The sequence below is a fragment of the Eriocheir sinensis genome, chromosome 61 (genome assembly GCF_024679095.1).
Source record: "Eriocheir sinensis breed Jianghai 21 chromosome 61, ASM2467909v1, whole genome shotgun sequence".
NCBI lineage: Eukaryota > Metazoa > Arthropoda > Malacostraca > Decapoda > Varunidae > Eriocheir > Eriocheir sinensis.
The window spans coordinates 1,387,743-1,400,328 of NC_066569.1; the positions used below are offsets into that span (position 1 = coordinate 1,387,743).

Consider the following 12,586-nt stretch of genomic DNA (forward strand, 5'->3'; position numbering starts at 1 on the left):
AAACTTATTAAGCTTTTGGTACGTGAAAGGGTTAAGGAAGATACTGGGAACTCATAGAGGCAATGCTTAGACCCCCTTAAGCTGTGTCAGTACCAACACTCACAAACACTTGCTGTTTTCCATCACATTTACATCTTGGATTAATGCATAACATTTTCTTGTGGTGTAAATACGTTCTTCATTTAAATGGGAACCACAAGGAGGAAAATACTTCATTGAGTGTAAAAAATGATAAAGTAACCCAGGGATGGGACAGCAGATACAGGGAGGAGGGCAAGGTGGCCAGCAGATGTTATTGTAGTTACTGGGCTCGGTTGGTTCAAAAGATATTCTGACCATCTGACCTTGTCCATTGTATCCGAAATCCGTTATAAGCGGCTCCGTTATATCGAGGGTTTACTGTATTTAAGATTAGATGAACTATAACTGCAAATCAATTATTTGGTATTGTAGGTGAACAGCAGTACCTGTCCCGTTCCCAGTATCTTTTTTCCTGAACGGTGAGGTGAGCGGGCAAACGGGGTGGGTTCCTGTGAGATTCTGTGACGTATCTACTTCACGTATGCAGCGGCGGCTGGCCCCTCACACTCTCCTCACTCATCAACCCCCAGTCCAGCTGCATTTGAGAGAGGGAATTGGGACTCTCGGAACGTCCCAAGTGCTCTCAAATGCGTGACACTGCAGCACGAGTTGCCAACTCTACACGTCTGCTGGCTACCGGCTTTGAGAGGCGAAGCGCCTTCGTGCTGTGATGGCGTCATCAGCAAATATGGCGGCGCAAACAAACCCATAGAAGTGCTTCCATTGCATTTCACCTCTCTGTGCCACCATAACTGCAGCTTCCTTTTCATCTTTTGTTGTAAGGAGTTTATCAGCCAGGACAGTTAGTAATGCATGTTAAACATCGCCAGGAAGATCAGCGTATGCCATTTTGCTGCGAGTGAGATGCTGTTACCATAGTAATGACGAGGCCTAGTTTACTTTAACTGAGAGGCACACAAAAGCGTTTGATAGAGGGTTCCAGGATGTCTTTCCTCCCGAGACGTCCAAACTCGCTCTCTCAAACGCACCCCAGTCCTCAGCCTAGCATTGGCAGAGCGCACACACATACAAATTCACACCCCACATAGCACACTGTATGTGCATTGTGATATTGTTCATTGTCTATAGTGATTGCTATACATGTTTCATGTTGTAGGTGAACAGTACGACCTGTCCCATTCCCCATACCTTTCCTATACGGTGAGGTGAGTGGGCCAGCGGGGTGGGTTCCTGTTAGATTCTGTGACGCATCTGCTTCACGTATGTGGCGGCGGCTGGCCCCTCACACCCTCCTCACACAGACACACACACTGCAAACTGTATGTGTGTGTGTGTGTGTGTGTGTGTGTGTGTGTGATTGTATATGGGTAGTGTATAGTTGTTTGCAATACATTAAAGACAAACATAGTCCTGTTAGCCTTAACATTTTCCTGTTAAGAGCTAACAGATATTCACAAAGCTTGTGAAGGCCTTAACAGCACTGTTAGGGTAACAGCGGCAGGGAATACTTTTATCGCGGAGCAAACAACTGTTAGCAGGATGGCGGCACAACAACAACGTCGGTGGCGTACCTACAGGGAAAGAAGGGATATTTTTGCTGAATACAACAATGCTGAACTACTCAAAAGATTCAGATTGGATCGTGCTGGTATAATAGCAGTGAGTGACTCAGTGAGAGACAAGCTGCAAAGTAAAATGGGAAGAAATAGACCTTAGGCCCCGAGACCAGGGTGGCAATCACACTAAGATATTTAGCCACAGGAAAAATGCAACAGTGCAGTTGTGATGATTTCGGAACAACACAGCCTACTATCAGCCGTGCAATCTCACAGACAATAGATGCACCGGCCGATCCGGAAGTACTCTGCCAGTTTGTGGAATTTCCTCACACTCAACGTGAAGTGCAGCAAAGACAGGCGGAGTTTACGCAGGCAACCCAGTTTTCCGGTGGTGTGGGAGTGATTGATGGTACTCATATAAGAACTGTGGTTCCTCATGTCAATAAGCATTTATATGTGAACAGAAAACGTCATCATACCATAAATGTGCAGGTAGTGTTTGATGTTCATTACAGAATTCTTGACATTGTGTCAAGGTGGCCTGGCTCAGTCCATGATGCAAGAATATTGGATGAGTCAGGACTAAAATTCATGTTTGAGGAAAAACATGTACCTGCAGGATGCTACCTCCTTGGGGACAGTGGTTATCCCTGCCAGCACTGGCTCCTGACCCCATCCATACCTGAACCCTCCAACTGCTGCACAGACCAATTATAACAGGTAAGTTTATTGATGATACACGAAATAGATATGTAATGAAAATCAAGCTGAGCACTGTCCACTTACTTTGCAAAGTAGTGTATACACAGGGAAAAATAAATAAAGAGTAGGTACCTAATATATACTATAGGAAATATTTCTTACCAGGGAAAAGAAGCCAGCCTAACCTAACCAAGCTTTACCTAATGTATCCAGTCAACCTAACCTAACACAACATAGTGAATACAACTTACTTAGACAATTTGATATTTAGAGTTAGGTAGGTTGAGTCTGTTCAGGGTTAGAATTTTTTCAGTTTTCTCCAGGCAAATCATTTCTCCAAAGTTAAAATTATTTTTTTATGATGCTACATTGACCCTTAGATTACGGCGATCGTATATATAAGTGCGCTACCACACGCCCCACCCGTATGGGGATCATATATATAATCATCACACTCTACGCTCCCTACGTTTCAAATATACCAGGGATGGACCGATGTATAGGTATTGGTATCGGTATTGGTGGCATCGGCACATTTTAAGAGTATCGGTATCGGTATCGGCTGATTTTCTGCCGATTCTACCAATACTTGAAGGAGTTTTGTACGTCGCATGTCACTTGTTGCAAATAATTTTGTTCAACAGAAATTGGGTTTTCTAAATTGTTGAAAAAATATTAGAAAAGTGTAATTATCTAGTATCATGATACTACATAGTTTGGAATTTCTCGCGATTTAATTTTCATCACTTTAAATGATAAGATTCATATTACTTTGAATACAAATATATGATACTTGGTATACAGTATAGCCTTTGGTACCGCAGACGCGTACAATACAGGTTTAGTAGCTTCGGCGCAGGATTGGCGGAGCCCCTCCACTCGCCTCATTTGCCTACCTCAGTCAGTCAGACAGGCACCCCGCAACGGGGTACGCTGCCAAGGTCTGGGGATTTCTTCACAGTCTTCTGCCAAAATGTACGGCAATTATGGTAAAGCTAACCTAGCTGAGTCAACTAGACCTCACGAGGCGCCTCCTCCCTTGCTTTCTTCTCTTCTATGGTGGAGCAATGAGTATTTATTTTTTTTTCTTAACATTTGATGTTGCCCTTTAGCCGCTGGAATTGTTGTATAAAAAAAAATCAGTGCGCAGGTATCGGTATCGGTATTGGTATCGGTCAAATATTGGGGTATTGGTATCGGTATCGGTCAAAATTTTGGTATCGGTACATCCCTAAAATATACCGCCAGTTCTTGACTCAGAAGAATGGTGGAGGCATCTGGCATCCGTACACACTCTTATTCGTCTCCAGCGCGCAGCCTACCGAAGGCCACAGATCATTTTCCACTTTTGTTCGGAATACATCTGTCATGTCTCGTGACACGTCAAGCAGTTCCTCTGCTCCGGGCGGAAGTAGAGCGCGGGTGAATCAAAGTGACAGTGACTCTGATGACTGCTACGGTAGTGACATTGACAGAGGAGGGAGGGGCAAGGGAGAGAGAGAGAGAGAGAGAGAGAGAGAGAGAGTGTGTGTGTGTGTGTGTGTGTGTGTGTGTGTGTGTGTGTGTGTGTGGGGTGCTTCCACGCGATGCGTCACGGCCACGAGAAAATGCACAATATTTTCAGCTGTCATAACTTTTTCATTATTATTAGGAGAGAAGTTTTATTACACCACCATATATACTACATGAATATACAATTATTGCAAAGAAGAAAGACACCATTTCCACCTCCTTTAAATGTCTAAATTTTCCCCGTGCACACCATCCAGAGAAATATATCGCCACCCGTACTCCAAGGGTTAACCAAAATTGCTAGGAGAAAATTTTAAAGACTACGCTTACTTGAACTTACTAAACCTAACTAAATAACAAATTGTCTCAGACATTTTCGTTTAACCTGACTGACAAGAATAAATATTTTTTGCAGATATTTGTGTAGGAAAGAAACAACAATATATTTTAATGTACAGGTAACTCTCAATTTACGCGAATTTGGTTTACACGTTTTTGAAATAACGCGGGGTCCAAAATCCATGTAAATGTTTAATTTACATGTTTTTTCCACTTATACGTGATATTTTATGGAATGGCCACCATATGTCTCATGCAACTGGACTCACACGGCGCCGCAGCCACACAGCTGAGCTCAGTTCTTCCCGCGCGCCACTTGAACAACAATACAGTACCCATGCTGCCACGCTTCTCAATAGGGGTGGGCAGGTACCGGTACCAGTACCGGTACTAACGGTACCAGCTATACGGTACGGTACCGGTACCAGACTGCTCGGTACCGGTACCAATACTAGCCAGCTGCTCATGGTGTCCCTCATTTCTTCCTCACACGAGTGAGGCTGAAACTGAGTGCCTGAGTGGATATCTTGGTGACATGGATATTCTCTCTCTCTCTCTCTCTCTCTCTCTCTCTCTCTCTCTCTCCCCACTGAATGAAGTGAATATTTATTTTTCAACAGAAATCTACCTCTTGTTTGATTTCATTGTTCAAGGACGCAATACTCGCATAAATTGAGTTACCTGTACTACACATACATTGCTACATTGTTGTTCTTCTGTTATGTTTGATTCAGGTTCTAATCACTGATCATGGGTAGATAGATAGATAGATAGATAGATAGAGGTAAATATAAATAAAAGTATATCGTTTCTTTTTCCCATTTTTCAGAGTTCATAGGAAGGCACGCAGCATTGTGGAACGAGGCATTGGACAACTTAACCCGGTAGCAGCGGAGATCATGTTTCTTAATGGTCCCTCCAAGCGAGAAAAATGAGAAAAAATCACCCCTCACACAAACCATTTCATAATATATATCAAAGCATTTGTAATCAGATTACGTATCATCTATTTTGGGGGGTTTAAATCATGGCAGAAATTTGGCCCGTCGCTGCTACACGGTAAAGCCACAAATTTGGCCCATTGCTACTACCAGGTTAAAAGAAGATATCATGTCTTGCGTAGTGAAGTGCATCTCAGCCCAGAAAAGACGTGCAAGATGATAAATGTCTGTACAGTGCTTCACATTTGTGAGGCTTGGAACATCCCTGTGCCTGACGACAATGTTGAGGATGCGATGGAAGAAGCAGGTGAAGCAGATCAGGGTGCACAGTTGCATCTAGATCCAGCCATTCCTGCTGCCCACAATGCACACCCATTCTGGGATTATATTGCCAAACTTCATTTCAAGTAAGTGCCTTCAGTTTGATACCCTATTTATCAGAGCTACTACAGTATAATCATTGTCTGATTTCATATATATTTGAAATGTGATTGCATGCATATTTAGGGGAGGCAGTGGCATAGTGGTTAGCACTCTAAAGTAAAGTTCGTCATTTTTATGATATTTTCAGTGAGGAGTGAAATCTTCACGTTACCTGTCAACCCTGTCATTCCAACATCACTTGTATCTTCATGTGGAGCATGTGGACAACAAGCCTCTCTTTTTATCTTCTATCGATATTTCCACGCTGACTGCTCTTCTGAACTTGCTAACTGCATGCTTCCCCAACTCCCGCAGCCTCGCCACACACGACTTTCTACTCAAGCTCATCCCTTTACTGTCCAAATCCCTTATGCAAGAGTTAACCAGCATCTTCACTCTTTCATCCCTCACGCTGGTAAACTCTGGAACAATCTTCCTTCATCTGTATTTCCTCCTGCCTACGACTTGAACTTTTTCAAAAGGAGGGTATCAGGACACCTCTCCTCCTGAAACTGACCTAGCTTTCGGCCACTCCTCTAACTCTTTATAGGAGCAGTGAGCAGCGAGCTTTTTTTCCACATTTGTTACCTTTTCTTTATGCCCTTGAATGGACTCCTCTGCTGTAAAAAAAAAAAAAAAAAAAAAAAAAAAAAATCTCATACTGCTGACACCTCCAGGGAACAACTAACACGTCTGACAACTTTTTCATCACTTGTTGGTCCTACTCTAATGGAGTACAAATAAAGGGAATAGAAGCAAGCAATAGAAACTAGTTTTATTGGACCTTATCAGAAGAAGAAAATGAAGTAACAATTTGCTCACTTTATTGCTCCTCATCTTTTGTTCTACTCTTATAATAATCAGCTTTGGCTCTCCAGTAGTCAATTTTTGCTTTCTTCTCAAGTCTCTTAAACTTAATTTTCTCCTTCATTTGGAGTAACCTCAGCCTACGCTTTTCCCTCTTGTAGGCCTGTTTAGATGCAGCACAGTCTGTCTCGAGTTTGTCCTGCAACAACCATTGGCCTGTTTCTTTACTGTGCTCCTTGGCAGACTCACTGACATTGTACTTATTGATGTATTGATCACCCACGTATATTTCTGGAGGCACACTGTTTGGCTTACATGGGTCCACAGAGTCAAAATAAATCTCATTGTTGCTTGTCTCAGACAGTTGTTCTGGTTGATGCTGAAGATGTTCATCAATCTGCTGCTGCTGCTGCTCCTGATGGCCCACATCAATCTGCTGTTCTTGAAGGGTTACCTCAGTGGCATGCAGCTTCCTGAGGGCATGGAATCACAATAAGGAAATTGCATGGAAAAGCAGGAAGGATACACAGTACCCTCTCGAGTTTTGCGCTATCCAAATTACGCGATCCTTGAGTTTAGCGCTTAGTCCTAAATTCTTACCATCACGACCTTCGCGCATTACCGCCACGAGTTTCATGGTGCTTTGACATGTTCGGGTCACGTCTACCTACCGTCGGTGTCATGCGTGCTGCCTTAAAAGGCGGTGTCCAGCCATTGGGGCTATGGGCAACTGCGGTTGCCCGTATGCCCAACCAGGAGCGAGTTGTTGGTTGTCAATATGAATGGAAAACGGTTGTGAGCACGAGCGTGGGTACGTGGGTACCGAACGGCTGCATGTAAACAAACAGACGACAGCAGTGGCTGAGGAGTGAGGAGCAGTGGAAGATGGCCCACCAAGAGACTCGTAAAATGGATTGGCAGAGCTGCTTTGTTTACTACTTGATTAACAAGATAAGAGAACACCCCGTGCTGGGGAACCACAGTTCAAATTTTTTTTTTCTCGAGTCTATGAAAATTGTAGATCTCCCGGTGTTGTTTTCCTCTTTTTCTTCTTCTTTTGACCTGTAATGCATGGCAGCGACGGTGAAAAGTAACAGAGGAAAATAGCAAAAGGGCATAGAAAACCAAAATCAGGGAAAGAAAAGAACAGAAAAACACCTAAGTTCAGGGAGAAGTGTATAAGTGCGCACTGTGAAGTAAATAAGGGCCGCTTTCACAGTCACTGTTTGCTTTGATCATTACCAATGGCAGCGATCAACGCTATAGTTTTCCACATGAAATTGGCCTATGGGGTAGTGGTGGCTGCAGAGAAAGCGACAGGTGTTGAGAGTGTGTGGTGAGGTGCAGGGCGAGACTAACCCCGCAGCCGCCACGAAGTGCCGTTGTAAAGGCAATACCTCCAACACCATCACATCACATCACTACCCATCGGCCAGTTTCACGTGGAAATACTAGAGCAGCGATCACTGCCATTGGTAACGATCAATACAAACAAATGACTGTGAAAGCGGCCCTGAGTGCGTGTTGTGAAGTATAAGAGTGTGGAGAAGGAGGACCTAGGAAGCGATACAAAGCATTACAGGTCTAAAGAAGAAGAAGAAGGTCCACTACACTGGCTGGTGTTGCGAGAAATATCTTCCCGCTGAAATTAGTCATTCTGCTGTCCACCATGCATGCGTGCTGTGGGAATACACAGCATTAAAAGTGTTAATTTGCCTGGATTTGTTCTTTTTTGTCCGCTTGTGATCTTTGTGAGCGGTGAGGTAAATATGGAAGCAGTAAGCAAGTTGAGCTCTGCGAGCTATTTTGTGATTGCGGCGGCAGTTTACCTTCAATAGGCATTGAAAAGTCAATCATGAGTTAGTGATTTGATGATATATAACAGAAAGAGTTAGAAGATTATACCATAACACACAAAACTACCAGAAGCTACAGGTTTGTCCAACTACCACGGGTGACTGCGAGCAACCACCCTTACATTAGCAGACAACACCACGTGGATCACAAGCGTGTATTCAGAACTGCCAGCCAATTGTAAGGCAGCCGCCTTCAACTGCGGCTTCAGAACGACCTGTTCTCACTTCCCATTTTCTGCCTATTACCAAGGTACGTATTTTGAGATAACAAGGGAGTAAAGTCGAAAAAACTGTGATAACAAGGGAGTCAAGTCGAAAAAAAAAAAGTATTTTTTTTCCACGGGTTGGAATCAATAAGCACTTTTTCATGTATTTCAATACCTCGAGTTTCGCAATCCTCGAGTTTAGCGCCATACCTTGGGAATGAAGCAAGCGCGAAACTCGAGAGGGTACTGTGTATGTATGTATGTATGCATGTATGTATGTATGTGTATATATATATATATATATACTATATATATATATATATATATATATATATATATATATATATATATATATATATATATATATATATATATATATATATATATATATATATATATATATATATATATATATATATATATATATACAGTGGTACCTCATGATTCGAACGCCAATTCGAACAATTCCCAATTCGAACACGTTTATCAAACAAATTTTGTCTTCCAATTTGAATGTGCGTCGCAATTTGAACACAAAGAATCGGCTGCAGACGAAGCCACCAGTGTAGCCAAGTCGGTGAATGTGATACTGCTGAGTCCAGCCTCAAAATATGCCAGCCCGCGACTGCCATTTTTTCCCGGACACTCTCTTGAAAAACAGCCCAATTGCGCGGGAAAAACGTGGACCTGGCAACGCTGGAAGCCACTTTTCTCAGTCACGCTTGCGCTCCCCTCCTTTGAACGTCACTCTTTGTTGTTCTTGATATTTTTTGCATATTTTCTTGAATTACCCGTCATTATGGCTCCCAAGAAGGTGAAAAGTGACAGTGCTAGTGGTGGTAGGAAGCTTAAGCGTTATAGTACGGAAATGAAGAAGGAAATACAGAAGCCCCCCACCATTTGCGGTCTCACCATTCACGGATTCACTTATACACGGGTAGGGTAATTGTGACACCCCCCGCTGAACGCGGATGAAAACTCGCGTATATGCGGTCTGATCCTTACTAAGTGCCGCTTTCACAGTCACTTTTGTTTGCTTTGATTGCTACCTATGAGCTGTGATCGCCGCTACAGTATTTCCACGTGAAAGTGGCCGATGGGGTAGCGGTGGCTGCAGAGGAAACAAGAGGTGCTGAGAGTGTGTGGCAAGGTGCGGGGCGGGGCTAACCCCGCAGCTGCCACTACCCCATCGGCCAGTTTCACATGGAAATACTGTAGCGGCGATCGCCGCTCATTGGTAACGATCAAAATAAAGAAAAGTGACTGTGAAAACAGCCATAAATCCCAATATTATACATTTAAAATCCTTGATACTTACTGGGACATGCCAAAACTGGTCCGTCTTAGAGACTCGAGGCTACTGCTTTGAGGAATAAACAAACATGGCGGAGCTTGCAACAGTGGCAGAGGGGTAACGGGTATAAAGTTTGTACGTGCGTACAGTCGGGAACAGCAACAAATGGACCTTCCAAGGGCCCAGTAAACACTCAAATTAATTAATTATATACTGGATGTATATGGATGTACATATGAATATTAACACAAAGGGGAGAGACGAGAATTTACTAATACTTGATGGCGGGGTGCAAGACGGTAAACACTGATGCGCAGTGTTGCCAAACTATCGTACTCATCGCATTGCATTTTTTCGTAGTTTCCAACTGATAACTACCGCAAAAACACCACTCGCCCGCCAACCACCACCGCCTACGCACTCACACTCACCACAACCAACCACAGAGTGAGTGTTTAATTATTACAGTCCAAATTTAATTTGTGATTTATGTGTATGTAAAAGTATAAAACAATGCTTAGAAATGCCTTAGAAATACATTTTTTTTATTCAATCGAGATGGTAGAACAAAACCCTATTTTCCCTATTTGATTATAGTCTCGTCGATCGCGGATTTGCAGATCACGGGAATCTCACGGAACCAAATACACTCGGCCCTCGATTTAACGGATTAACAGGGGGAAGGGTGGTCCGTTGCTTGAAAAAGTCCGTTGCTTGAAAATACTTACATATGATAAATACCGGTATACAATAGAATTACTGTTACAAAAACATAAAATGATACCGACAAACCTAATAATAAAACGTAGGTATATAGTTCTTCTTCTTTTGACCTGTTCTGCGTTGGTGCCGTAAGACAGGCACAGCCTAAGTATAGTCTGTCCAAATTAACTTGGCCAATTTGCACCGAGAAGCCCCTCCCCCATTCTGGCTAAGCTCTGCCCCCTTTCAACTGATTGGCTGTTGATGACATCATGCATTGTATCAGAGACACGTACCAAATATATATGATTGAGATAATCAAGCTAGTTTCATGATTAAAAAATATTCGTAATTTAATTGAATGACAGCTCCCTACTTTAACAATCAATGACATCACCTAAGACACAAAGTACAATAATAATCACTTTGTGTGATATTGTTATTATTTTAGGGTTTTGACATTTCTAAAGCCGGTGTCGCACCGAAATAATCTACCCGGCAACGGACAGAATGTCTGTTGCTGGGTATTTGTCCGTTGAGATTTTGTGGTCCGTTAAATCCGAAACCCGTTAAATCGGGGTCCATTAAATTGAGGGCCGAGTGTACCCATGAACGGCAGGGGGCTTCTGTAATACAAAACCATAGAAACTACCAGCATACCTTTCATCATCACTGTCATCATCAGCACTCTTCTTATTCGTCCGTTTTCCTTCCTTCGTGATCCAATTCCTCTTCTCTTTGGTGTATTCCACCCCAAATCATCCTCCCTCCCTTTCATCTTACAACCAGGTCAATAATAGGAGACGAGTACCACAGTGAACATCACCCAGGCCCTTTGTAAACACTACTCTAGGCCCCGTTGGAAACAGCGCCAATCAGCTGATCAGTGGGGAGCTCGCCAACCATACGTCCTTTCTCCACGGTGCCCCACAAAATGCATTTACAAGTGTTGGCAATATTTAGTTGACAATATAGATCTGGTTGACAATATTTGAGTGATCTGGCGACAGGGCACAATATAAACCCATAAAAATATTAAAAGAATATGAGGATTTTGGGGCTTGGAATGGATTAATTTTTTCTACATTAATTTCAATGTAAGAAATTGTTTTCTAATTTGAACATTCTCAATTCGAACAGCCCAAATGAACCAATTAAGTTCGTATCATGAGGTACTATTGTATTATTATTATTATTATTATTATTATCTATTATAAATAATGTACAGGTAACTCTCGATTTACGCGAGTATTGTGTCCTTGAAGAGGTCGTGTAAATCAAAAACAATGTAAATCAAACAAGAGGTAGGTTTCTATCGAAAAATAAATATTCACTTCATTCAGGAGAGAGAGAGAGAGAGAGAGAGAGAGAGAGAATATCCATATCACCGAGAAATCCACTCAGGCACTCAGTCTCAGCCTCACTCGTGTGAGGATGAAATGAGGGACACCATGAGCGACTGGCTAGTATTGGTACCGGTACCGAGCAGTCTGGTACCAGTACCGTACCAAATAGCTGGTACCGTTAGTACCGGTACCTGCCCACATCTATTGTTGAGTAGCGTGGCAGCTTGGGTATTGTTGTTCAAGTGGCGCGCGGGAAGAACTGAGCTCAGCTGTGTGGCCGCGGCGCCGTGTGAGTCCAGTTGCATGAGACATCTGGTGGCCACTCCATCAAATATCGCGTATAAGTGAAAAAACGTGTAAATTAAACATTTATTTGGATTTTGGACCCCGCGTTATTTAAAACACGCGTAAACCAAACTCGCATAAATCGAGAGTTACCTGTATATATATATATATATATATATATATCTATATATATATATATATATATCTATATATATATATATATATATATATATATATCCCCCTCCCCCCCCGCCAATTAAGGTACGTATTTTGAGATAACAACGGAGTAAAGGAGGAAAAAAAAACATCAGCTTCTCCACGAGTCTGAATAAATAGGCTGTTTTTCAGTGTTTTCAATACCTCAAGTTTCGCGATCCTCAAGCTTAGTGCTATACCTTCGGAACGAAGCAAGCATGAAATTCGGGAGGGTACTGTGTATGCGTATGTGTGTGTGTGTGTGTATATATATATATATATATATATATATATATATATATATATATATATATATATATATATTTTTTTTTTTTTACAGTCGTCCCTCAAATAGTATGGGGGTTAGGGACCCAGGA

General features: G+C 42.4%; 1 protein-coding gene and 1 long non-coding RNA gene across 11 annotated transcripts in view; one reads left to right on the forward strand and one right to left on the reverse strand.

The window, feature by feature from the left end:
• Window positions 1-12,586, reverse strand: part of LOC126986080 (translation initiation factor IF-2-like) — a 115,938-nt gene that overhangs the window by 40,023 nt on the left and 63,329 nt on the right. For 2 of the 10 annotated variants that reach the window (XM_050841775.1, XM_050841774.1), the window contains exon 8: window positions 6,282-6,798. The exons of 7 other annotated variants lie outside the window; for them this stretch is intronic. In XM_050841775.1, coding sequence (XP_050697732.1) covers window positions 6,342-6,798 — 457 coding nt within the window. In that variant the 3' untranslated portion in view covers window positions 6,282-6,341. Of the gene's footprint in view, window positions 1-6,281; window positions 6,799-12,586 lie in introns of those variants that run through there. One more of the 10 variants, XM_050841778.1, reaches the window with a different exon arrangement.
• Window positions 1,699-6,159, forward strand: LOC126986083 (uncharacterized). The gene is made up of 3 exons (XR_007739270.1): window positions 1,699-2,321; window positions 4,984-5,502; window positions 5,667-6,159. It is a non-coding gene; the product is annotated as an uncharacterized LOC126986083 (long non-coding RNA).